The sequence below is a fragment of the Choloepus didactylus genome, chromosome X, assembly GCF_015220235.1.
Source record: "Choloepus didactylus isolate mChoDid1 chromosome X, mChoDid1.pri, whole genome shotgun sequence".
Lineage (NCBI taxonomy): Eukaryota > Metazoa > Chordata > Mammalia > Pilosa > Megalonychidae > Choloepus > Choloepus didactylus.
The window spans coordinates 191,627,776-191,655,118 of NC_051334.1; the positions used below are offsets into that span (position 1 = coordinate 191,627,776).

A 27,343-nucleotide genomic window follows, 5' to 3' on the forward strand; every position below is an offset into this window, starting at 1 on the left:
AATTGAAAATTTTGAAATGGATCTCAGGGAAATGATGGACAACTTAAAGTGCTTAAATATAAGAATCATTGGTGTTCCAGAAGGTGAAGAGAAGAATAAAGGGCTGGGAAGAGTATGCAAAGACATAGTTGGGGAAAACTTCCCAACCCTTATAAATGACATAAATACACAAATCAAAGATGCCCAATGAACTCCAAATAGAATAAACGCACTCCAAGACATATTCTGATCACATTGTCAAACACTGAAGAGAAGGAGAAAGTTCTGAAAGCAGCAAGAGAGAAGCAATTCACCACATACAAGGGAAACAGCATAAGACTAAGTAGTGACTACTCAGCGGCCACCATGGAGGCGAGAAGGCAGTGGCATGACATATTTAAAATTCTGAAAGAGAAAAATTGCCAACCAAGAATTCTTTATCCAGCAAAGCTCTCCTTCAAATTTGAGGGTGAGCTTAAAATCTTCACAGACAAACAAGTGCTGAGAGAATTTGTAGCAAGAGACCTGCCCTACAAGAGAGAGGCCTGGAGAAGGGCACAGAACTGAAGACTATTAGTAAGGGTACCCCAAAGGAAATAAAGAGAGAGAGGGAAAAATACATCTGACAAATAAAAACCAAAGGATGGCTGATTCAAGAAATGCCTTCACAGTAATAACATTGAATGTGAATGGATTAAACTCCCCAATTAAAAGATATAAATTGGCAGAATGGATTTAAAACTATGAAACATTGTTCCAATTTGGGTATATTATGTCCCCCAGAAATGCCATGTTCTTTAATGCAATGTTGTAGGAACAGACTTATTAGTCTTTTCATTAGACTGGTGGAATGGATGCTGTTTACAAGAGACTCGTCTTAGACCCTGTGACACAAAGAAATTGAAAGTGAAAGGATGGAAAAAAATATTCCACACAAACTGCAATCAAAAGAAAGCCGGGGTAGCTATACTAATATCAGACAAAACAGACTTTAAAGGCAAAGATATCATAAGAGACAAAGAAGGACACTATATAGTAATTAAAGGGACAATTCAACAAGAAGAAATAACAATCATAAATGTTTATGCATCCAATCAAGGTGCTCCAAAGTACATGAGACAAATATTGGCAAAACTGAAGGAAGCAATAGATGTTTCCACAATAATCATGGGAGACTTCAATACATCACTCCCTCATATAGATCAACCAGACAGAGGACCAATAAGGAAACTTAGAACCTGAACAATGTGATAAACAGATTACACTTAACAGACAAATATAGAGCATTACATCCCAAATTATCAGGATATACATTCTTCTCTAGTGCTCATGGAACTTTCTCCAGGATAGATCATATGCTGGGACACAAAACAAGTCTTAATAAATTTTAAAAGATGAAATTATTCAAAGCACATTCTCTGACCATAATGGAATGCAATTAGAAATCAATAACCACCAAGGAACCTTAGCATTCACAAATACGTGGAGGTGAAATAACACACTCCTAAATAATCACTGGGTCAAAGAAGAAATTGTTAAATATCTATAGATGAATGAAAATGAGAAGATAACATAACAAAACTTATGAGATACAGTGATGGTGGTATTAAGGGGGAAATTCATAGCTCTAAATTCATACCTTAAAAAGGAAGAAAGAAAAGCCACAGTTGCCAAGACAGCATGGTACTGGCACAAAGATAGACATATAGATCAATGGAATCGAATTGAGAATTCAGAGATAGACCCTCAGATCTATGGCCGACTGATCTTTGATAAGGCCCCCAAAGTCACCGAACTGAGCCATAATGGTCTTTTCAACAAATGGGGCTGGGAGAGTTGGATATCCATATCCAAAAGAATGAAAGAGGACCCCTACCTCACCCCCTACACAAAAATTAACTCAAAATGGACCAAAGATCTCAATATAAAAGAAAGTACCATAAAACTCCTAGAAGATAATGTAGGAAAACATCTTCAAGACCTTGTATTAGGAGGCCACTTCCTAGACTTTACACCCAAAGCACAAGCAACAAAAGAGAAAATAGATAAATGGGAACTCCTCAAGCTTAGAAGTTTCTGCACCTCAAAGGAATTTCTCAAAAAGGTAAAGAGGCAGCCAACTCAATGGGAAAAAATTTTTGGAAACCATGTATCTGACAAAAGACTGATATCTTGCATATACAAAGAAATCCTACAACTCAATGACAATAGTACAGACAGCCCAATTATAAAATGGGCAAAAGATATGAAAAGACAGTTCTCTGAAGAGGAAATACAAATGACCAAGAAACACATGAAAAAATGTTCAGCTTCACTAGCTATTAGAGAGATGCAAATTAAGACCACAATGAGATACCATCTAACACCGGTTAGAATGGCTGCCATTAAACAAACAGGAAACTACAAATGCTGGAGGGGATGTGGAGAAATTGGAACTCTTATTCATTGTTGGTGGGACTGTATAATGGTTCAGCCACTCTGGAAGTCAGTCTGGCAGTTCCTTAGAAAACTAGATATAGAGCTACCATTCGATCCAGCGATTGCACTCCTCGGTATATACCCGGAAGATCGGAAAGCAGTGACACGAACAGATATCTGCACGCCAATGTTCATAGCAGCATTATTCACAATTGCCAAGAGATGGAAACAACCCAAATGTCCTTCAACAGATGAGTGGATAAATAAAATGTGGTATATACACACGATGGAATACTACGCGGCAGTAAGAAGGAACGATCTGGTGAAACATATGACAACATGGATGAACCTTGAAGACATAATGCTGAGCGAAATAAGCCAGGCACAAAAAGAGAAATATTATATGCTACCACTAATGTGAACTTTGAAAAATGTAAAACAAATGGTTTATAATGTAGAATGTAGGGGAACTAGCAGTAGAGAGCAATTAAGGAAGGGGGAACAATAATCCAGGAAGAACAGATAAGCTATTTAACGTTCTGGGGATGCCCAGAAATGACTATGGTCTGTTAATTTCTGATGGTTGTAGTAGGAACAAGTTCACTGAAATGTTGCTATATTATGTAACTTTCTTGGGGTAAAGTAGGAACATGTTGGAAGTTAAGCAGTTATCTTAGGTTAGTTGTCTTTTTCTTACTCCCTTGCTATGGTCTCTTTGAAATGCTCTTTTATTGTATGTTTGTTTTCTTTTTAACTTTTTTTTTTCATACAGGTGATTTAAAAAAAGAAGGGAAAGTTAAAAAAAAAAAAAAAAAAAAAAAAAAAAAGAAAAAAGACAAACAAGGGGAAAAAAAAAAAAAAAAGATGTAGTGCCCCCTTGAGGAGCCTGTGGAGAATGCAGGGGTATTCGCCTACCCCACCTCCATGGTTGCTAACATGACCACAGACATAGGGGACTGGTGGTTTGATGGGTTGAGCCCTCTACCATAAGTTTTACCCTTGGGAAGACGGTTGCTGCAAAGGAGAGGCTAGGCCTCCCTGTATTTGTGCCTAAGAGTCTCCTCCTGAATGCCTCTTTGTTGCTCAGATGTGGCCCTCTCTCTCTGGCTAAGCCAACTTGAAAGGTGAAATCACTGCCCTCCCCCCTACGTGGGATCAGACACCCAGGGAAGTGAATCTCCCTGGCAACGTGGAATATGACTCCCAGGGAGGAATGTAGACCTGGCACCGTGGGACGGAGAACATCTTCTTGACCAAAAGGGGGATGTGAAAGGAAATGAAATAAGCTTCAGTGGCAGAGAGATTCCAAAAGGAGCCGAGAGGTCACTCTGGTGGGCACTCTTATGCACACTTTAGACAACCCTTTTTAGGTTCTAAAGAATTGGGGTAGCTGGTGGTGGATACCTGAAACTATCAAACTACAACCCAGAACCCATGAATCTCGAAGACAGTTGTATAAAAATGTAGCTTATGAGGGGTGACAATGGGATTGGGAAAGCCATAAGGACCAAACACCACTTTGTCTAGTTTATGGATGGATGTGTAGAAAAGTAGGGGAAGGAAACAAACAGACAAAGGTACCCAGTGTTCTTTTTTACTTCAATTGCTCTTTTTCACTCTAATTATTATTCTTGTTATTTTTGTGTGTGTGCTAATGAAGGTGTCAGGGATTGATTTAGGTGATGAATGTACAACTATGTAATGGTACTGTAAACAATCGAAAGTACAATTTGTTTTGTATGACTGCGTGGTATGTGAATATATCTCAATAAAATGATGATTTAAAAAAAAAAAAATAAATAAAACACACTGGATCAACAATCCAGTAAGGGGGCAAAAAAAAAAAAAAAAAAAAAAAAAAAAAAAAAAAAAAAAAAGGAAGAAAGAGCCAAAATCAAAGAAGTAATGGAACAACTGAAGAAGCCAGAAAACGAACAGCAAACTAATCCTAAAGCAAGTAGAAAAGAAATAACAAGGATTAAAGCAGAAATAAATGACATAGAGAACAAAAAAACAATAGAAAGGATAAATAACAGCAAAAGTTGGTTCTTTGAGAAGATCAACAAGATTGACAAGCCCCTAGCTAGACTGACAAAATCAAAAAGAGAGAAGACCCATATAAACAAAATAATGAATGAGAAAGGTGACATTACTGCAGATCCCGAAGAAATTAAAAAAATTAAAAAAATTATAAGAGGATACTATGAACAACTGTATGCCAACAAACTGGATAATGTATAGGAAATGGACAATTTCCTGGAAACATATGAACAACCTAGACTGACCAGAGAAGAAACAGAAGACCTCAACCAACCAATCACAAGCAAAGAGATCCAATCAGTCATCAAAAAGCTTCCCACAAATAAATGCCCAGGGCCAGATGGCTTCACAGGGGAATTCTACCAAACTTTCCAGAAAGCACTGACACCAATCTTACTTAAACTCTTTCAAAACATTGAAGAAAATGGAACACTACCTAACTCATTTTATGAAGCCAACATCAATCTAATACCAAAACCAGGCAAAGATGCTAAAAAAAAGGAAAACTACAGGCCTATCTCCCTAATGAATATAGATGCAAAAATCCTCAACAAAATACTTGCAAATTGAATCCAAAGAACATTGAAAAATCATACACCATGACCAAGTGGGGTTCATCCCAGGCATCCAAGGGTGGTTCAACATAAGAAAATCAATCAGTGTACTACAACACATTAACAAATCAAAAAGGGAAAAATCTGGGGAATTTCTGATATTCTTGCAAGCATTGGGGACTAACAGTTTAGTAGGCCAAGCCCTCCATCTTGGGGCTTGCCCTTATGAAGCTTGTTACTGCAAAGGAGAGGCTTAAACAATACCTAACAAATCTATGTGTATGTTTACCCTTTGACCCAGCAATCCCGCTTCTAGGAATCTACCCTGAAGATACACCTCCAGCAATATGAAAACACATATGCACTAGGTTGTTCATTACAGCATTGCTGCAAAATATTGAAGACAACCTAAATTCCCATACATAGGAGGGCTGGGCACTAGCTGTGCTCATTTCTACAAGAGTGCCATTGCTACTAGACCCTGTCAGTCCGCAGAGCCAGGAAATTAGTTATTTACTTAATTCACATCTGTATATACTGTTTACATTAAGGGCAGCATGCAAGAGATACTTTTTGGGGCTTTGCTTTCTCCCTTAACAGTATATCCTGCCAATCGTTCCATATGAATTCATAGAGATCTTCCCAATTCTTTGTGGCAGCTGTATAGTTTCTCACCTATCAGATTTGCAGAAATGAAAAAGTGTAGCAAACACTTTTTTGGTGAGGCTTTGGGCAAACCAACACTCTCATACATTGCTGATGGGAATTGGTGCAGCCCTTCTGGGGGGTGACTCCTAGGCACAATTATAAGTACTGCCTCATGTACCACAGATTAGTCAATCACCCTCCTATCTCTTTCATCGCTCAGATGTGGCCCCTCTCTGTAAGCCAACTCTGCAGGTAAGCTCACTGCCCTCCCCACTACGTGGGACATGACTCCCAGGGGTGTAAATCTCCCTGGCAATGCGGGACATGATTCCCGGGGATGAATCTGAACCTGGCATCATGTGACTGAGAAAATCTTCTTGACCAAAAGTGGGCAAGAGAAATGAAACAAAGTGTCAGTGGCTGAAAGATTTCAAAGGCAGTCAAGAGGTCATTCTGGAGGTTATTCTTATGCATTATATAGATATCCCTTTTTAGTTTTTAGTGTACTGGAAAAGCTAGAAGGAAATACCTGAAACTGTTGAACTGCAATCCAGTATCCTTGATTCTTGAAGATGATTATATAATGATATAGCTTAAATGGTATGACCGTGTGACTGTGACAACCTTGTGGCTCACACAGTAAATGAATAATATGGGGTGAGGAGGGTATTGGATGTTTTGGGTGTTCTTTTTTATTTTTATTTTTATTTTTATTTCTTGGAGTAATGAAAATGTTCAAAAATTGATTGTGGTGATGAACGCACAACTTTATGATGATACTGTGAACAATGGTACATTTGGATGATCATATGGTATGTGAATATATTTCAATAAAATTGAAATAAAAAACAGAAATGAGCTACCAAGTCATGAAAAGTCATGAAGGAGCCTTAAATGCATACTGCTAAGTGAAAGAAGCCGGTCTGATAAAGCTATGGATTATATGATTACAACCATGTGACATGGTATAAGAGGCAAAACTATAGAGACAGTAAAATGATCAGGGATTGCCAAGGGCTCAGGGGGAGGTGAGAAATGAATGAATGGACAGATGGAGGGATGGACATATGGATGAATGGAAGTATAGATACATGAGAATCAAGGCGTAAAAGGCTACTAAATATCCAAGATAAAAGAATGCATGTGAATTCATGGTCATCAATATTAGTTATTTTTAATAACATCAGCTCACTCAGGAAAGAAAGCATCCTATGAAAGCACAGTTTATCAGGGACCAGCTAAAATGAGACCATCTAGCTTGAAGAGTCTGGTTCCTCACTGTCTGCCACAGTTGCCACTTGCCACATGGGGCTAGCGAGCGCTTGACAAGTGGCCAGTCCTATTTGAGATGTGCTGTAAGGGGCAAATGCACACTGGAATTTGAAGACTTAATGTGGTTAAAAAAAAACAATACACAGTTTCTCATTAATAATTTTTAGGTTGATGACATGTTGAAATGGTACTATTTGGGATATATTGGGTGATATAAAATATATTAATCAAGTCAATTTCACCTGCTTCTTTTTTTTTACTTTTTAAAAATTATTACATTTCTGTTGGCCAGCACCAGCCTGGCTGATCAATGATTTTGCAAGTTTTTGCTCCAATCTTACTTTTTTTATCTTTAACTCCCCAACTCCCTTCCTTTTTGTATTTTGTTTCAAAGCACTTGTCACCTCTCAAATCCTACATGGTTTACTTGTTAATCTCCCTGCCAGGCTACCTTCCAGGAGGGGTTTTTCCTCTGTTTTGTTCACTCTTGTATCCTGACACCTGGCAATAGTAGACATGTAGGAAACTTTGTTGAATCAATTGTTCAAACTGACTTTTGCTCAATTCCAAGTTCCAGATCAGGATTATTTCTGGATCCAGTTTCAGGCCGACGCCCTCCTTTTCCACTTGCAGCCCCACACAGTGAGGGCCCGTGGCATAGAGAAGGGTCTCGACACTGCCCTTCATTCCCACCCTCCTTCCTGCCTTGACTTGACGGTCAGACTCTTAACAGAGAGGAGGAGGAAGGGGGAGGGAATGGATACATTTTCCCAAAAGGCTGGCAGCCAGCAGCAACTAGGTGGACAGAGAAGCACATGCACTTAAAAGTGCTAGCCCATCTCATTCTTCTTGGCTTACATGTTTTCCCATCTCTCTCAGAAAATCACTGAATTTTACCTATGGAAAGGACTTAAAGAGCATATACCACACTAGTCAAATCATCCTGCAAATACAACAGTGTACCATAATAAGAGGAGAATCCCAGGGCGATGCGGATGGTGAGGCCTAGAAAGGGGAAAGGGCTTGCCCAGTGTGACTAGTCACCAAACAAGATGTGGTCAGGTGAAACCAAGAGAAACAGTCCCCAAAATGCTCATAATTTGTAAGTACCCAACACTTTTATGTGATTACAAAAAAAGCACCAAATACTGTGGGTGCAAATAGTTGAGAAACTAAAAGCTTCATTTAGACAAGACAAACTGTTACTCATTACAAAAATAAGGGTGGGGTAGCTTGGAGTTTTTGTTCATAATGAAAATTAAAAAATATGAAGTCAAACCTAAAACCACCCATCTGTTCAAAATAAAATAATTTTCAAATAATAGCCCCCAAAGGACCAATACTCCATTATTGAAAAATCATTGTGAACATAATGAACAGAAATGAACTACATATTTGAATGTGGTTAGAAGGGGGAAATTTTAGGTTGTATATATGTTATTAGAATAAAATTAAAAAAAAAAAACAGGGAACTTCTGGGAAGATGGTGGAGTAGGTGAGGCGGAATGTGCTTCTCCTCCATCAGAGCAAATAGAAAGGGACTGGAGGACGACAGGAACTGCAGTTTCAGGGTGTGACCAGCCTTAGAGCGTTCCCCACTGTACATGACATGACACCGACAAAAATGGAGGAGAGACGGCGGCTGGAGGGACATGGTGAGTGAGTTACCCATCCAGATTGCCACTTCCCCCACCAGGCCAGCAGCAGCAAAACCACCACCGGGCAAGAGAGTGAGCAGCGGCTCTCCACTCCCATCCACTTACCTTGACAGTTTACTGGGGGGCATCCCCCACTATCAAACATTGGGGAGCTCCTGTGAGGGAATCCGGCAGGCAACTGCTCTCCCCCCATGAAGTCCAGGTGGGTGCAACGGCGAGAAGCAGGGAAAGGAGAGAGGCCCTACTGGTAATCAGGAGCCCCTCCCACACCCCAGAGATTCCCAGGCACAAGGGAGGCAGAGAACCAGCAGGCAGGGCCCACGTCCCACCTGTAGGGTGCCCTTGAGCAGACTCCCTGCCTGCCTGCTCAGGGCCCACATTGCAGCCCCAGGACTGGGATTACCCAAAGCACACAGAGATCCAGGGACTGATTGGCTCCCCACCCAGTTTGGACTCCACCCACCACACTAATTGAGAGCTCCACCTGCTGGTAGATAGGGACACTGCACTCCAAGGAGCTGTACCTCAAGAGCACCAACTGTTGGTAGGTTTGGGAAACTGCACTCCAGCAAATCAAATTATATATAAATGCTCAAATAATTCTTCACTTTCCAAAATAACCCTATCAAGACAAGAAAATGCCCTGAAGCCAGCAGAAAATTACAAAGCACTTGAAGGATATATGGAGAAGCCAAATGAACAAATTAAAAAGCCAGAAGGGGCACAAAATTTGGAACAATTAAAGAAGTATTCATAAATATCATTATGGCTCAGGATATAAAGGACATGAAGAAGACCCTAGAAAAGCATAAAGAAGAATTTGCAAGAGTAAATAAAAAATAGCAGATTTTATGGAAATAAAAGGTATTGTTAATCAAATTTAAAATATTCTTGAGATACATAACACCAAACTTGAAGAAGTAGAGGAATGAATTAGCAGCCTTGAAGATAGGGTGATGGAAAGTGAAAGCACAAAAGAACAAATGGTGAAAAAAATTAAAAAAATTGAAATGGAACTCAGGGAAATGATGGACAACATGAAGTGCTCCAATATAAGAATGACTGGTGTTCCAGAAGGGAAAGAGAACGGTAAAGGGCTAGGAAGCGTATTCAAAGAAATTGTTGGGGAAAACTTCCCAACCCTTCTAAACAACATAAATATCCAAATTAAAGATGCCCAATGAACTCCAAAAGGTATAAATCCAAATAAACCTACTCCAAGACACATACTGATTAGATTGTCAAATGCTGAAGAGAAGGAGAGACTTCTGAAAGCAGCAAGGAAGAAGTGATTCACCACATACAAGGGAAACAACATAAGACTAAGTTGTGACTACTCAGTGGCCACCATGGAGGTGAGAAGACAGTGGTATGACCTACCTAAAATTCTAAAAGAGAAAAATTGCCAGCCAAGAATTCTTTATCCAGCAAAGCTCTCCTTCAAAACTGAGGGAGAGTTTAAATTTTTCACAAACAAATGATGAGAGAATTTGTTAACAAAAGACCTGCCCTGCAAGAAATACTAAAGGGAGCTCTACCGCCTGAGAAAAAAAAGAAAGAGACAGGTCTGGGGAAGGGCACAGAACTGAAGAGATTTAGTAAGGGTACATTAAAGGAAATAAAGAGGAACGGGAATACATATGACAAATAAAAACTGAAGGATAAGATGGCTGATTCAAGAACTGCCTTCACAGTAATAACATTGAATGTGAATGGATTAAACCCCTCAATTAAAAGCTATAGATTGGCAGATTGGATTAAAAAGTATGAACCATCAATATGTTGCTTACAAGAGACTTATCTTAGACCCAGCAACACAAAGAAATTGAAAGTGAAAGGATGGAAAAAATATCCATGCAAGCTATAGCCAAAAGAAAGCAGGGGTAGCAATACTAATCTCAGATAAACTAGACTTTAAATGCAAGGATATCATAAGAGACAAAGAAGGTCACTATATGCTAATAAAAGGGACAAGTCACCAAGAAGAAATAACAAACATAAATGTTATGCACCCAACCAAGGTGCTCCAAAGTACATGAGACAAACATTGGCAAAACTGAAGGGAGTAATAGATGTTTCCACAGTAATCATGGGAGACTTCAATACAACACTCTCTGCTATAAGTAGATCAACGAGACAGAGGACCAATAAGGAAATTGAAAACCTAAACAATTGGATAAATGAATTTGACTTAACAGACATGTATAGAGCATTACATCCCAAACTATGAGGATACACATTCTTCTCTAGTGCTCACAGAACCTTCTCCAAGATAGATCATATGCTGGTGCATAAAACAAGCCTCAATAAATTTAAAAAGATTGAAATTATTCAAAGCACCTTCTCTGACCACAAAGGAATACAACTAGAAGTCAATAACCATCAAAGATCTAAAACATTCACAAATATGTGGAGGTGAAACAACACACTCCTAAACAATCAGTGGGTCAAAGAAGAAATTGCAAGAGAAATTGGTAAATATCTAGAAATGAATGAAAATGAGAACACTACATATCAAAACCTGTGGGATGCAGTGAAGGCAGTACTGAAAGGGAAATTTATAGCTCTAAATGCATACATCAAAAAGCAAGAAAGAGCTAAAACTAAAGACCTATCTGAACAACTGAAGAGACTAGAGAACGATCAGCAACCTAAACCTAAAGCAAGTAGACAAAAAGAAATAACAAAGATTAAAGCAGAAATAAATGAGCTGGAGAACAAAAAAACAATAGAGAGAATAAATAACACCAAGAGTTGGTTCTTTGAGAAGATCACCAAGATTGACAAGCTCTTAACTAGACTGACAAAATCAAAATGAGAGAAGACCCTCTCTGAGCCTCAGTTTCCCCACTTGTGATATATGAGCCCTCCTGAAGGAGGGCTGTTTGGAGTGACACTGGGCAGACCCCCCTCCCCCAAAGGGCCTGTAGGATCCTCCAGAGAATTCTCTCCAAAGAGGACATGATACCCCTCACCAGGACAAAATCTTGGGGCTGGACCACTACTCAGTTTTCCTAAGGGGCTGGCTAGGCTCTTTCAATGATTCTCTGTTGTTAAAGTTCTCAGACAAAATGAACAGGACCAGTAACAGTAAAGAGAGAGTGTGCCCCCAGCCATCCCTCTGGAACATCCCCCTATGCTGTGAGCTGGGTAGGGCTGGCATTCCGATATTCCCATCTGACAACTGGGGGCACTGAGGCTCAGGCAGGTTCATGGACAGCAAAGCTCATGCTCCTCTGGCCATATCACCATGTTTCTGGGCCCACATGGTGATCAGGAAAGACTGCAGTCTGGCACAGCCCAAGGCACCAGAGAGAGGGGTTCTTAATCTGGGGTCACAGGAGCCCCAGGGGAACCATGAATGGGCTTCAAAGAGAGTCCATGAGGCCCTGACATTTGACATAACATTGCATATACCTGTATGGGGCTCTAAGGAGAGGCCCAGGGCTTTCTTCAGATTCTCAAAGGAGTCCATGACCCACCGAAAGCAAAACAGCCTCTGCTCCAGAGAGGCAGGAATCATTTTGGGGTTCAGAAGACCAGCTGGGGTTGGCTTTCCTGGGGTATTTGGGGGACATGGGGATGAAAGGTTTGTAGGACTGCCAAAGGGCTGCCCCACTTCGGGTAGGGAGGCCAAGAGGAGGAGAAGGGGTGAAGGTCCCCAGGTGCGAGCCATCAGATTGTCTTGTGACTTCACAGTGGCAGTGGCTGCCCCCGGGACAGGCTCTGGGGAGGCTCTAATTTGATAATGACCCCCGAACCTCTGTTGTGGGAGGAGACCTGCCACAGCCCTAGTAGCAGGCAGGGAAGGGCTCCCAGGCAGGTATACATGTGTGCATGGGCCGGCAGCGTTGGTTCCACTCCACGGGGGGCACACAGGCCAGTGGCGGGCAGCTTCAGAGCTCCCTGGGAACACCAGCTGTCCCCTTGGGATTAGTGCGGCCACGCTCCCCAATATTTCCAGGACTCATTTGGAGTGCTATGGCTGTGACTGCCACCCTCCTGCTCTCTAACCCCATCACTGGGGGCTCACTACAAACAACCAGATATTTCAGCTTAATTCAAACGCCAGCACAATTATTTTAACGTGTCAGACTTAACTCTATATCCCTGAAATTAATTTTAGAGTGGCAGCTAAATAAGATGGCATACTTCTTTGAGCTTTTGTTACAACATGTTCATGCAGCAAATGGCAAAGAAAATGTAGTAATTAGAGGTCAAATTAATCCTTGACAGACACACAGCTTAGAAACACCATGCCCTCTTCCTAAAACCTGGCATAACACATGCCAGTCTCTCAGAATCAGACACGGCAGAGCACGTGACATTGGCAACTGTGCAAAAACGACTGACCCACTTAAAATTCTGAGGTCAGCGCTGGGACTTCCAGTGGCAGATATTAATGCTGAAATCTCATTAAAAACACACCTGAACAACCCCCCACAACAGTCAACAGAACCCACAGGGCCCAGCCCTCCGAGGGGCCGGCTGCCCACCTCTGCATGGGCAACTGGGAAACCAGATGAGACACGCCCTTCTGAGGCTCCACTGCCTGCGCCCCGACTCATCCTTAACTTACAACCTCCGTTCTTCTACTAGTTCCAAGCTTCTAGCTCTGAATCCAACATGTTAGGAAAAGCACAGGTGATCTAGTGCACCATGATTTAAAATGTGCCTTCTCCAGCACTTGAATGGGGCGGAAGAGCAGGGTTCTTTCAACTTTGGGCTCAGCCCTCACTTCACTGTGTCCCCTCAGGAAGGTCCCCACTTTCCCCTTCTGTAGAGTGATCGGGCCTTGGGCCTCCTTTTCACGGCCCGATTGCTCTTCCAGCTTGAAAAGTCTCCGGGCAGAGCTGGGTCTGTCCTCTTCCTCCTCTGTGTCCCCATGCCCCAGACAACTGGCTTCCAAAGATGGGAGGCACAAGCCAGGGTCCTTTGGACCCAGATGCCATCATGAGCTCAGGCTCCGCAGCCTCTTTAATCAGCCTGGAGTCCCAGTACTCCCACAGGTGATGGGGAAGTGGGAAAACCCAGTGAAATTCCATAGTCTGTCCCTTTCTTCCCAGCCTTAGGAAAACGGCATTTTCCAAGCCCCACTTACTGGCCACTTACTGGGCAGAGTGAGCAGTGGGGTCTGGGGAAGCAGCCAGTTGCAGGGGGCTGTGCAGAAAGAGGCATAGGCTTCCTCGGGCTCAGAGGTCAGCCAAGGCAGAGCTGAGCCGCCATGAGTGGGCTCCTCCAGGGGAGGCCCAAGACAGAAGATCCCACCCTCAGGCAGGTGGGGCTGGGGCTGGGGGGATCCTAAAGCTGGGAGGCCCTGGAGCACCCTCTGGGCCAGGAAAGTTCTCCAGTGGCCTTTTCAAAGGCCCTTTTCTTTCTTGGGCTCAAACCCAACTTAGGCCCCGTCTCTGGAAGCCTTTGGTGCCCCAGCTTGGTGACATATCTGATGGCTTTGGAAATTATGAAGAGGTCACATTTTAGCAGGGGACTTGTCAACAAAGAGTGGGGTGAGGGAAACCAGGCAACTGCGTGAATGAGAAGAAAATGGGAAGGTAAAAGAAAGCAAGGCGAGGAAACTCAAGCCTTCAGTTCCCGGGCTGCAGCGGCCCTGAGCCAATACCTCAGGGGCAGGGACCCACGGCCTGCACATACAACACAAACCACTGCCGCACACCTCCATGGAGAACACCTGATATGTTTACACACGAAACAACGATGACAACCACAACAAATAAAAAGTGTTTGCCATAAAATCCCCTCAGGTTCATTCAGATTTATGAAGTTTCCCTCCTCAAAGTCCTGAAGATGTTTACGGACTTAATGTCTAAAAAAATCAGTCTCCAACTGGGCTTTGAGATGCTTCCTAGCTTACCCCCGGCTGGCGTCACAAGAGGTGTATGATGGGAATTGGTTTATTGTGCTGATCCATAGTTCCGGCTCCTGTTCCTCCATCCATCATTTATCTCCCTCCCCGGTGACATCTGGGCTGGTCTATTCATACTCTCAGCATTCTGTCTGCTTCAACAAACACTCAGCCTTTTCTGCTTAGATAAGGAGATTTTTTAGTTACATCCATTATATGTGTATCAACATTTATGGCAGCAAGATAATTGCCAAAGAGCTCAGAGGATGAAAGGTCCTTCTTCATAATGTTCACCCCCCCCACACACACACCCGTTAAAAAAAAATCAATATTAACATCAAGCAGGACAGTGGCAGAACCTGGCATGGATGCTGCATCCTCGAAGTTAGAAATGCGATTTTAAAATACAGCCAGCTGTACCAGAAGCAGAGTACAGAGCCCGTGTCCCAGTGGTCCATGTGTGGGCAGATGGAAGGCCTTTTTGTCCTTGAAACCTTTGCTAAATAAGCACAAAGCAGCAAATCTGCTCCATCCTAGATGAGCCCTTTGGAAATATGCCATTCTAATTTCAAAGAGTTTAGGATCCCGTTATCTGTAAACCAACCCAATTATTAAGAAGCCTGCTATCAATAGGTCCAAGGCTGGATTAGGGCTACTGGACGAGAGGTCCCCTGGGGGGTCTCCCAGCCTCCACAGTCTATGACTCTGGGTTAGGAGTCCACATTGGCAAAAGACACAAAGAAAGGGAAAACTTGCCACTTTAATATTGTTTCCATTGGCCTTTTGCCCTTCGTTTACTCCGCCCTCTTCTCTCGCTTCTCAAAATCCCAGCCCTGCTTCTTTACATCTAGCTGTTTTCCCCAATGACAGGGTTGAACTGCATGTTTCACTTTCCCCGAAAATGACTATTTTGTTCAAAAATTGTGGTATTTTTAAGTTGGAAGGGACTCAGACTCAAAGGTCATGTGGCTGTGGGGGGGGGTGGGACAAGCGGGGTAAGAGTGGACTTGTCCAAGATCACCGGGCTAAGTAGTGCAGAGAGTTTTCAAGAATACAGGGTTCCCAATCCTAGGTTAATGATCTCTCTCCATGCACCACTGCAGAAAAAAATCAGATCTAAAACAAAACCAAACGTTTACTACCTATGGGAAGTCCCTTTAAAAAGGGGGAAGAGTCCAACTGTTGTCAGAAGAACCAGTTGTCTAAGATCAGTCTCTGCCCATTTCATAACCCCAAACAGTAATCGAGTTTTCAAGGGATGACTATTAACAGGAGCATTTTAAGCCTTTAAGTGATCAACTTAAAGGTGGGGGGTGGGGGTGGGGGAGTGATAGGAAACATGTTGGCCAAGCTTGAAAAACCCCTTAGTGCCCAGGCTCCCTGGCAGTGTAAACTACCTTCGGAGATAGTGAATGTGTAGCCTCCCCGCCCGCCTCCACACCCCCACCCCAGCGGCAACAGACTATTTCCTGGTTGAGTTTAAAAATTCAGTGACGTTCCTGTTTCAACCCACACATCTGTGTCACTGTCAGCGTCAGTGGCAGGAAAACAGTCGAAGTCACCCTTTGCTAATGATTTCCTAACATGGAATTTCCTTGTATCTCCTAAAGCTTCTCTTCTTCCAATGCCAAACTGTTTTTTTTTTTTCTCCTCTTAAACACACTGTACTGAAGGAAAACTGAAGACGGCCACAGCCGGAAGAGGATGATTTTTTAAGGCAATCTTGTAAGGAAAAGCTTTGTGTTATTTTTTTAAAAAGGGGGTGGAGGAGAGGACTGCTGGTTTTTCCAAAGCCTGAAGGAACAAAAGAAAGGTTTCCTCACAGGCATCTGGAAATCTCTCGGCTCCATCTCCTTCTTTCCCTTTTTCTGCCTCCCCCTTCCCAAGTTCCACTTTGAGCAATATTCTTCCATCAGTGTTTAAACTCCCTCTCTCACACACACATACACACCCGACACACAGAGGCAGGGGTGGGGGGTGGGATTGGGGTGAGAGGCACTGGGGAACCACCAAAGCACACAACAGTATAGGAACCCATCACTTTTTCCCTCTTGAGAATAGTCTATTTAATATGCAAACTGGCCATCAAGAGAAAAGAGGGCTGTTACTTTAAGGGGAAGAAGCTGATTAGCTGTTCTGGCTGGCAGCAAACAGCTGGTCTGTCCGACAGGTTCAAGGCCATTTCAGCTTCTCTCTTATGGAGGCACCATATGTTCCATCTCGTACATCAGCAGCTTTATTTTCCAATGATCTTACTCCAGAAGGGAAGCACAAAGGGGTGGCTGGAGAAGGTAGAACCTGTGGTTTACCCTTTGATTACTTTCTTGTGGTTTCGGATGCGGTTGGGATGGGGTTGGGGGGTGGGGCTCTAGGATTGACTTTTCACCTTCTGTTCCAGGGACCAAAGAACAAATGTACGACCAACACTTAGCAATAACCTCCAGAGATGGGAGGGGAGTGTAGAAGGGGGAAGATATGGGAAAAGCACAAATAAAACGTCGCCATCAGATAAAATAGGAAAGGGGGGAGGACGGAGATGGTAAGAGGCTGGGAGGAATCTGCGCTCAGACCCACCCGCCGGAGTTTGGGGCCCCGCCCACTTCTCCTTATTTGTCGATTTTTCTCATTGTATTCCCTTTCCGAACAAACTTCAAGATGAGAGAAGCGGACCACTTTAGGGGCGGGGGCGAGGTATGACTGCCCACGGGATGGCTAAAGGGTTATTTTTTTTTTCAACATTCCTCGGGGTAAGCCCTGGTTCCTGCAAGTTTCTGTTGGGGAGGGGGCAGGTGCAAGGGCCAGGGGTCTACTAAGTCCTTGATCCAACTAATGACCGCAGCCCCTGCGTCCCGGACACCCTAGGTGCAGGCGCTGGGTCCGCGCCAGGCGGCAGGCCGGCGCGCGTTCCAGCGGGGCACCCTCGTCCGCGCTGCCCACCCAGACTGCACGCACTCCGGGAGCAGCCGCCCCCGCTCCCTCCCCGCCTCCAAACAAAGGGGTCGGCCCAGGGGGAGCCCGCGTGAGTGTGGGTTGGGGGGAGGGGGCGGCGGGAGGGCGCGGAAAGGAGCGAGCGGCGCAGCCCGCCGCGCGGGGTGACCAAAGCCTCGGAGCCGCCGCCGCCTCGGCCGCCTCGGCCGGCAGCCGCCCAGAGCCCGCGCGGTGGGGGGCGCTGGCAGCAAAACGAAACCGAGGAGAGGGCGCCCCCTATGCCCGCGCCCGCCGAGCGCAGGGGCGAGCCGCGTCTGGTCTGCCCACCCCGCCGAGTGTGCGCCGCCCCATGCCTGCTCCGCGCCCGGCAGTCCGGGCCGCCGGGGCCCAGGGTGTCCGCCGAGGGCAGGCTGGACACATGGCGCTCGCCGGGGGCGGGGGTCCCCCCGCGCCTTCCCCGGGCTCCCGTGAGGGTCCTCGGAAACACGGCCCCCTCCCCCACCGCCTCCACTTGCCCATCAGTCCCGAGCGGCTCGAAGCCACTTGGAGGCGGCCGCCCCCGCCCCCTGCTTCTGCGTCCCTTTCTCCTTCCCTCTCTCCAGCCTCCTGGGAAACAAAGGGGCTTTTTATAAAGCGGATTGTTGGCGGCGGCGACGGCGGGGATGGGAGGGAGGGGGACTCTATAAGGACCAGAAGGGAAGGAGGGGAAAAAGAGCTGCGCAGCCTCCAGGAGCGCCGAGCGGCGGCTGTGGCCGGGAAGCCCCGGCGGGGTGCGCGATCGACCCTGTCTGGCCCGTGGGCACCCAGCGGCAGCCCGCGCCAGCCCGGGTGGGCCGCGCCACTACGATGCCGCCCGCCGGCTCGCCGCAGCCCCAAGCACGATCGCGCGGGCCGGGGACCGGGGCCGGCGGGGGCGGCGCAATTCCCGCGGGGGTCTCCCCTGGGGGACCTGGGCCCGCTCCCCGGCCAACTCTTTCGAAATCGTTCGGGCTCGGGGAGACTTTGCGTCTTTGTTCCAGCGCGGCCGCCTCTCCAACGTTCAACTCGTCCGCCCTGGCAGACAATGTCCCGGAGCCGGCCTCGGTCTGCTGTCCGCAACAGGCCGTGGGGACGGCGCCCAGGGGGCTGACTTCTGCTGTCGCACGGCCATGCCAAGCCACTCCAGTAAGGGAAGTCCTTCTCTCCCCGCGCCCCCCACCACCCTGTGGCCCCACCCGCGCACACAAAAATCCAGACTCCGAGTGCCGGCTTAGCCCCACCCAGCTACAGGAGCGCGGTGAGGAGCGAAGCCCCCCGCCCGAGGCGCGTCTGTGAGCTCGGGCTCCGACGGCTTCAGGGCCGAGTTTTCCGGGCAGACTAATCCTATTAGTGTCTGCTCAGTCCGCACTTAATCACCGATCTCAATCAGACGGCATCGCCAGCTTTCCGGCGGCTTGGTCCACGCCGCATCGGGATGGAGCTTGGCCCAGCCAACTGGCGGCAAAAAGTATTTGGCGGCGCTCCGGGGGGCTTCCCTCCCGCGCTCGCCAGCGCCGGGCTCTGCCGCGCTGCCCAGGCCCGGGAGCCGCGAGCGTGGAGCCCGGCGTGGGGGCGCCGCGACCGCGGGCGGGAGCCCAGTCCCCGGCTGCCTCGAACAGCGATTCTGCTCGGGACTGCCCTCGCGAGGAGGAGTTGACAGGGAAGGGGGCGCGGGGCAGCGGGTTCCGCGCGTACACCTCACGCTCCCGCTGCGCGCGGCAAGTGGCGGCAAGGGGCTCCTCCGCCCAGCGGGCCGGCCCGGCCTCAGGGACGACGGGACCAAACGTGAGTCCCCGGTAGCTCGGCGCAGCCCGGGGAGCCCGCGTGTCTCCCGCCCCTCTGCCTTCCCTACTGGGTACGTGGCTCCCCCTGCCCGATTTCGGACGCCGGGTGGGCAGCAGGGAGCAGGCGGAGACCGCGGTCCCCGGCGATGCGAGCTGCGCTCAGCCGTGCCCGGTGGGTTCAAGGCGCCAGGTGGGCCGCGTGCTCGTAGCAAACTTTGGGGTCCCTGGCTCGCAGCATCCCCGGGCCCCGGCTCCTCGGCGATTCAGAGCGTGGCGGGTGGGGACCGCAAGTGCTGCCCGGAGCCCCAGCAGTCGGCCCTCCGCGCCCGCCCTCAGCCTTACCGCGCTGCGGAGCTCCGCGGGCGCCGGGGACAGTGCCCGAGGGGCGGGCGGCCACCGGCGCAGGCAGCCTAGCCCTGGGCGCCCGCCGTCCGCCCGGGCGGGTCGCAGCTCACTCCTGGCCAGCGGTCGGTGCCCCCGCGCCCGCCAGCCGCTTCAGCGGGCGGCCAAGTTCATGCCGGCGGCGCTGCAGCGGCCGCTCAATCTGCTCGCTCCATTCCCACCGCCCGGCTCCGCGCCGCGCACCCGGAAGGTGGAGTTTCGGGGGTTTAAGTTACTGATGATAGGCATTTCTCATTGCTGTGTCACTCGGGGAGGAGGAGACACGCACGCCGCACACTCACACACCCTCACACTCACGGCGACGAGCGGCGCCGGCCTTAAAGGGGAAGCCACGCTGTCCCGCCCACGACCCCGCCGGCCCGAGCCCTCCACGCCGCATTCCAGGCGGGGACCCGGCGGGCTGACGGCCGCGCCCAAGGGGCCACGTTTTGTGGGAAAAGCGGCCGAAGGCTGGCTTCTCTGTGGCCCGCCTCCCTTCCCAGTCCTCTCGGACCCGGGCACCCAGGGAGCCGCGGGAGGGGCGCGAGGCCATGGCGACTTACCTAGGCGCCGCAGCGAAGGGGCGGCCTGGGCCCTCGGCGGCAGGTGGTCCGCGCAGACGGAGAGCTGACGGGGAGAAACGACAGCCGGGTCACCGGGCGCCCCCGGCCCGAGCAGTCCGGGGGCCGCAGCAGGCCCCGAGCGCTCTGGAACCCGCACGCGGCAGGGAGACTACCCGCGGCCCGGCCGAGCCACCCGAGAGCCCCGCGCGCCCCGCACAGACAGAAAGCCCGCTGCGAGGGCCAGGGCCCCCCGGGGTCCGAGACCCAGGAGGAGACCGCGAGAGGCGGAGAGACCGGGAGACACCGACAGGAAGAGGGAGAGGGGCGCCCAGAGAGGGCCAGGGACCGCGAGAGACACCCAGACTCAGACCCGGACAGAGACTGAGAAAGTGACCAGAGACCGAGCAAGAGAGACACACAGAGAGGGAGAGAAAGACAGAGGACAAATCCCGGGTGGACTCCGGAGCCTCACTGCAAAGTCGCCTGTCCAAACCCTCCCATTCTCCCTGGAGAGAGGGAGCAGTGACAGCCACCTCAGTCCCCATGCGCGTCTCCTCGCGGGCTCCTGCCCGACGGCCAAGCAGGCCGGCTGTGGCGACGTCGGGGACCAGGGCTCTCAGGTGGCGGCTAATAAACTGTACCCAACCCTCCCCCGCCGAGCCCCGCCCACCCACGCTCCCTCGGCCCTGGCGCGGGCCGCAGTCGCCCTCCCCGCTGGCACAGGGGCGGCGCAGCCCCTTCCTGAGCAGGTTATCCTGGCGCCCACACCTGCGGCTCCTGCGGGAACGCGGGCTCCCTGCCTGCTGTCCGCGGTCTGCCCGGGAGCGCAGACCCGCGCCGCCCTCCGCCGCCCGCACAGCCCCGGCCCAGGGCGTCCTTCGTTACCTCCACTTCCCCGCGGCGGCGGAGGCGGGCGAGGAGCGCAGCCCGCGGACGCCGCGTCTGGTCCGCCAGCAGCAGCGCTCCACGCAGCCCCAGAGCCCTCTCGCCGCTCGCGCCCGCACCTCTGAAAAGCGGCCTGTCACCAGCGCATCTGGGTGCATTAGGCCGAGCGGCGGGCGGCGTATAAAAGGGTGGGCCCGCCGCCCACGCGGCCCCTCCTCTCCCCCACGTCCGCGTCCCCGGCCTCGGCCCAGCCGCGCGCACCCCGCGAAGTCTCACCTCGGAGCGCTTCCCAAGTTGCCTGGCGGAGGAGTGGCGTGCGGGCCCCGGCACCAGTCCCAAGGGCTTCCGCGCCGCAGCCCGCGCGCCGGGGCGCATCTGGCCCAACCCGGCGCGGCGGGGGACGTGCCGCTCAGCCGGGCCCTTAGGAAAGAATGCGCCTTGGCCGTCTCAGCCTCGTCTGCTCTGGAGAGGGTCAGCGGCCCAGGAGCGGTTGCTGCTCTTCGGTGACAGTCCTCACCTTCGTGGAGTCCAGGCCTGTCGAGCCCCGCAGGGAGGGGTCATCACCCCGAGGCCGCCAGTGTCCCTTAGAGCGGGTGAGAGCTCCGGTCAAACAAAGTTGAATGGAGGATGGCTGTGTTTCTCACAGTATCCCAGGATGCTTTTAAAATTCCATTCCTCCAGCGCAGAGCACTGGCCAAGGAGGTGAGAGATTGGGGCTCTGTTCCCAGCACCTCCACACACCAGCAGGGTGAGTGGTGAGTGGTGCCACTGTGAGATCACAACTGCACGGCTGTCAGATGGCCAACTGCCTGCCCGGCACTGTCACTTGATGTCCAGCAGGCATCTCAAACTCAGCGTGGCCCAAGGGAGCTCCTGGCTGCCCCCTGCCCCTCTCATGGTCTGCCCGCCTCAGTGAGTGGCAGCTCCAGCCTTCAGTTGCCCAGGCCAAGTGCCCTGGAGTCTTCTTCGACCCCTCTTTCACCCACACCCCACATCTGCTCCAGCAGAGAATTCTGCTGTCCCTGTCTTCACGATGGCACCCCTGCCACCTGCTGACCTCATCCTCCCTCCCACCCTCACCCGATCTGCTCCAGCCACACGGGCCTCCTCCTGGCTCTTCCTTGAACGCACCAGACCCATCCCTGCCATGGGGCCTTTGCACTGGCCGTTCCCTCTACTGGAAGGCACTTGCCCCACATGCTTACAGGGCTGCCTCCCTTATTTCCACTTGTCTTGACACAAATGTCACCTGGCCACCCTACCGAACATTCCAACAGCCCACAACCAGCTCTGGAGCTTCCGGTCCTCTTCCCTACTTTGCTTCTTCTCTTGCACTTATAGGGCTCTGTCCTCCTCTCTAGGCTCCGTCCCAAGAAGACAGTGATCAGTACCTGTTTTGTTCACTGCCGTATTCCCAGCCCCTTCCACAGTGCCTGGCACAGAGTATCTGCTCAATGAATATTCCTAGGATTCTGTTCTCCCGGCACTTTCCAGGCAATCCTGGGGGCTGCTGGATTGTACACACATACCAGGAAAGGCGCCCATAGCTTTCGTCACATTCTTCAGGCCATTCATGACCTAAACGAAGGTTAAGAAGGCTGGAAGTCGGCCAAGTGCTTGCGGCAAGCACCACGAAGCCAGCCTCGGGTCAGGCCACCAAAGTGGGACTGTGGCCCAGGTGCGCTGGCGAGGGCCACAGAGATAAAGACAATGGCTTGTGACGGGGGTTCTTTCAGCTACTACTGGAAACAGGGGTTCTCTCGTGGCTGTCAAGTTGATGGCAAGATGGGAGAGGACGCCAGGGGCAGGGGCTGAGGGAAGGCTTTCTCCTCAAGCAGGCAGGCCGGGAGACCCAGGGCTCCTTTGTCCCCCTGGGGACCCGAGTTCTCCGACCACAGCAGATGGAGGCCGACAGGAGCGAGGACAGACAAATGCCACTGGGAAATGAGTTGGAGAGTCTCCTCCACTGTATGCTCAAGCAATTTTAATTGTTTCTGGAGATGGTGGTGGTGGTAAACATTTTAAAGAAGTGCCTTGGAGACAAACGGGAAATTGTTAAACTGTTGATTGTGATTTCCTGGCGACGTCAAAGATTTTAAAAATCTGAATCTTTGAGAAAAAAAAAAAAAGCCTTCATTAGTGAGCTGTTAATTAAGGGGCCGTGGAATGGCCTGCATTGATTTCACCATGAAACCAGAAAACTGTGGCGCCAAGTCAATTTTTCCTTCCGCAGCTCCTTTCCTACCATGAATGCCACTCCCGGAATGCCATAGGTAAAGCCATCGAAGCAGAGGCAAGGCTGGGAAATGGTTTACGCAGAGATGGATAAATGATTTAGGGAAGGAGCGTCAATCCAGATGGCTGCCAGAGCGCCTCTCGCACCACCCATGCAGCTGAAAGACACCGTCAGAGCTTTTATATAGAGAAGTACGCAGATGGCTTGCTAGTTATTGCTCTTCATGCAATGACATTTTTTCAAGAGCACAGGCATGATTCAGGCCCCACATGGGCAGAAGCTCCATCCACTGTTCTAGGACCCTTCTGACCATTTGCAATTTTGTGATTAAAAATAACAAAGCCAAACCCTGGCCGGTGGCTGTCCTAGCAACCAGCTAGGCTGCCACTGCCCCGTTCTAACATCAGGAAACCAGCCGGGCCCCAGCAGCAGGCTGGCACACCGGCCAGGCAGATGTCCCGGGGGAAATCAGACAACGTACAGAAGCTTTCTGGCTTTGGGAAACGTAATCATATAAACAATAAACAATAAAAGCAGCTAAAATTTGGGGCACACCTTCTATGTGCTGGGCCCTATGCTTCACATCCTTGAGCTCAGCAGATCATCATAAAAACCCATTTCAGAGCTGAGCGCAGTGCGGCTCAGAGAGGTTTAGCAATCCGCTTGAAATCACACAGTCACACCCCGGTGGAACCAAGATTTGAAGGTCCTGGGCAGGCTGGAAGTCACCTCCTTTGCCTGGCATACATGGCCCACCTGACCTGGCCCCTGCTGCCAGGCCGTTATCCATGCTTGCCCCCAGCTCCCTGACCCCCGCCCCCGACAGCTCCTGTCCTAGGCACAGCAAACCACTCCTGGTTCCTAAGCACACTCTCTGTTCTGTCGCGTGCCCAGGCTGTGTGCATGCCGGCTCTTCCTTCCTTTCCCTGCTCGCATGCAGCCATTATGCCTCAGTCCTTGGTCAGTGAGGCCTGCACTGACCTCCTCCTCCCTGCAGCCTGGGAGAAGGAGCTGCTCCTTTATGCAAAATCTCCTCTGGCTCCTCTTGAGCTGGCTCTAGCACGGTTGTGCCACCCTGGCTTGGACCCATTGATCCATCTCTTTCCCCACCAGCTATGGTTTATGGTGTCTTCCCAGCACAGAGCTGGGCAATATGTAAATGCCCACGTGTCTTTGTGAGTGAATGCACGAGGAAGGCTTTCTGTATACCTACTGTGTGCAGAGTGTTGGACCTGGAGGAGCAAGGACTAACCATCTCACACTCATCCTTAGAGAAAATGCAGTGCAGTGTAAAAGAAAACCCTTGGGAACCAGCCTGGTTTGAATCCAGGCTTTGCCACTTACCAGCTGTGTGGCCTTGGGTAGCTTGCTTAGCCTCTCTGGGCTGTTTCCTCATCCGTAAATTAGGGCTGATCATGGTCCCTACCTCACAGGGCTGGTGTGAGGAGCCAGTGAGTTAATGTCTGTCAGATGTTACCTATTATTAGAGTATAGCTAGTACTCATCTAGGTAGCCCCAGCACCTGGAGCTGCTGCTGAAAAATGTTTGCTGAGGGCAAAGTGTGCTCATCTACCCAGTGACAGGCTGGACAAAGTGGGTCCCAAGGGCCCCTCCAGCTCTCAACTGCAATACATCACATGCCTGTGAGTACAAATACATGTGCGTGTGGCAGGGTGGAGGCAAGCTTCTAAAGGGGCCGTGACGTCGGGCATCTGGTGTTGGCGTTCCCATCAAATTACCCAGAGGCCAGACCCTGGGTGTGCGACTCCGTCCCCTTTCTGGGCTATAGTGTCCAGCCTGCCCTCAGGCCTGGACCTCTAGCACTTTCCAGGGAGTCCCGTCCTGGGCTGTGGGTGGCCGCCAGTTGTGCTAGAGCTTCAGCTACACCTCTCCTACCCTGCCTCTCAGTGGCACGGACGTGTCTGCCAGCAGGGAAGCCCTGCTGCCTGGAGGAACAAGCATCGATGCCACTGGGTGCCATCTGAGTAACAAAACCGAAGGGCAGGGAAGTGGCTGCCTGCTCTTTGCTGGGAGCTGGGACGTTCGCCTCCCCTGGCCCTTTCTCCTGAGCTCAGACGCATTCTCTCTGGGCATCGCCTTAGCCCCTGCATGCTTGGGCACCCAGGATGCAGGATGGCCTGCTTGCTGCCTGAGGCACTTTGCAGGTGGCACTGTATGGGGAATTGTGACACTGGGCAGTTGCCAGGAGGGAGGGAGTGTGTGCTTTATAAGGGACTGAAATGTCCCCACTGTTCAAAGAAAGCAGATTCAGAGAAAAAGGCAAAATCAGTGCCTTTTGCAGCAGACAAATTTCCATCTCATTGCTATGTGCCGGAAGTGTGAGGCCCAGAGCTGGATCACACAGGCCAGGGTCATGTTGCATCAGCGGCAAAACAAATGTCTTCCCTAGATCCAATCCCCAGGACATGGTGGCAGATGCCTGGCTTGCTGGGTGAGCCGTGGTGCCTGGCTTCAGAGCTGGGCAGGTCCAACCAGAAGCCTTGTGGTGGCCCCGAGAGGCTTCCCACAGGGAGCCCTGCAAGTCTCAGCTTCCTCCCTGTGCCAGTTTCTATCTATTATGCCCCCCAGAAAAAGCCATGTTCTTTGATGCAGTCTTGTGGGGGCAGACGGATTAGTGTTGATTAGGTTGGAACCTTGTGATTGAGTGTTTCCATGGAGATGTGACCCACCCAGCTGTGAGTGACACCTTTGATTAGGGTGTGACCTCTTGATTGAATGTTTCCATGGAAATGTGGCCCTGCCCATTCAGGGTGAGTCTTGATTAGTTCACTGGAGTCCTATAAAAAGAGCTCACAAACAGAGGGACCTCAGAGCAACTGAGTGACATTTTGGAGAGAAGCTGCAGCTGAGAGACACCTTTTGAAGACAGCCATTGAAGCTGACACTGACATTCTGGAGAACACCATTTTGAAACGCAACCTGGGATCAGCAGACACCAGCCATGTGCCTTCTGAGCTAACAGGTTTTCCGGATGGCATTGGCCATCCTCCAGTGAAGGTACCCTGTTGTTGATGTGTTACCTTGGACACTTTATGGCCTTAGGTCTGTAACTTTGTAACCAAATAAACCCCCTTTATAAAAGCCAATCCATGTCTGGTGTTTTGCAAAACAGCAGCATTAGCAAACCGGAACACTCCCCATTCTGCCCTGGCCCCTTGCTCACCCTAGGGAATGCATCCAGCCCAGGAGACGGGGAGGGAGCGGTACACAGTGAGGCTGAGGGGATCCGAGCAGAAGCCTGGCACTTCCCTCTGCAGCCCTGAGCAGCTGGGCCAGAAGGGGCAAACCTTTCTTGATGGACAGTAGGGTAGACAGCAAGCAGAACATCTCCTCCCTGATGGCAGCTGGAACTGGCTGTCCCATGCCCAAACTCCATGCCAATTCCTCTTGCTCTGGGCTCAGGGCTTGCGCCTGCTAATGAAATGGCCATTTTGCCAGTGTAACATTACTTTGTGATTTATTAGCAGTTATGATTTTAAATTGTGGTTTCCTGGGGCTCCGGGATGGGGCAAGTCGGAGGCAAAGGCATCCCGCCTGTGGATCTGCATGCATTTGCATGAGGCCATGGGCTCAGAGGCAAGGAACTCATCTGAAAGCATGGGGAGAGGCAGCAAGTGCTACTTCCCGCCGCTTGGTTTCCCTCCCTGTGCCCTGAAGTACCCTCCATCCCACTTCCCCAAAGCCCGAGCTGCAGATGGGCGTAGACGGGACTTTAAGGGGATGCTCTTAGGATTTTTTCTCATGGTCCTGATGGATCCTCTTCCCACCTCCCGAGACCCACTGTGTGCCCTTGCTCTCCAGCGGCTGCCCTCCTTCTGTCCCTCTTAAAGGATTCCTACTTTTTCCTAGTGGCCAGTTCTTCCTCAGCTTGGAAAATGGTGGCTTCCATGCCCTGGTCTATGGGACACCTCTTAGGCACCATATCCGCCCGGCTCAGCCTCACCTGTCTCACTCCAGCCTCCTCTGCAGCAACTGGTCCTGCCTGCGCGGGCTGCACACAGCATCGCGGCACCCTGCCCGAGGCCCACGTCGGGCGCCTCTAGCCCGCAGCTTCTCTTTGGACACTGCAGTATGGAACGCTGGGGAAACTGGGCA

The 27,343-nt window shown here is 49.9% G+C and overlaps 2 protein-coding genes across 3 annotated transcripts in view; one reads left to right on the forward strand and one right to left on the reverse strand.

The window, feature by feature from the left end:
- The window catches only part of MAMLD1 (mastermind like domain containing 1), an 87,109-nt gene extending 66,132 nt beyond the window's left edge, over positions 1–20,977 (reverse strand). Inside the window, exons 1-2 of one of the 2 annotated variants that reach the window (XM_037821726.1) lie at positions 20,875–20,977; positions 20,107–20,170 (exon numbers count right to left, since the gene is read on the reverse strand). The gene's annotated coding sequence lies outside the window, so the exon portion shown is untranslated. Of the gene's footprint in view, positions 1–20,106; positions 20,594–20,874 lie in introns of those variants that run through there. The other variant, XM_037821727.1, reaches the window with a different exon arrangement.
- On the forward strand, positions 13,481–20,491 carry LOC119522550 (collagen alpha-1(I) chain-like). The gene is made up of 7 exons (XM_037820961.1): positions 13,481–13,578; positions 17,295–18,343; positions 18,462–18,524; positions 18,595–18,670; positions 18,769–19,233; positions 19,280–19,994; positions 20,111–20,491. Exons 1-7 carry the CDS (start codon positions 13,481–13,483, stop codon positions 20,489–20,491), a joined length of 2,847 nt encoding a protein of 948 aa, XP_037676889.1.
- Positions 20,978–27,343: the final 6,366 nt, after the last annotated feature.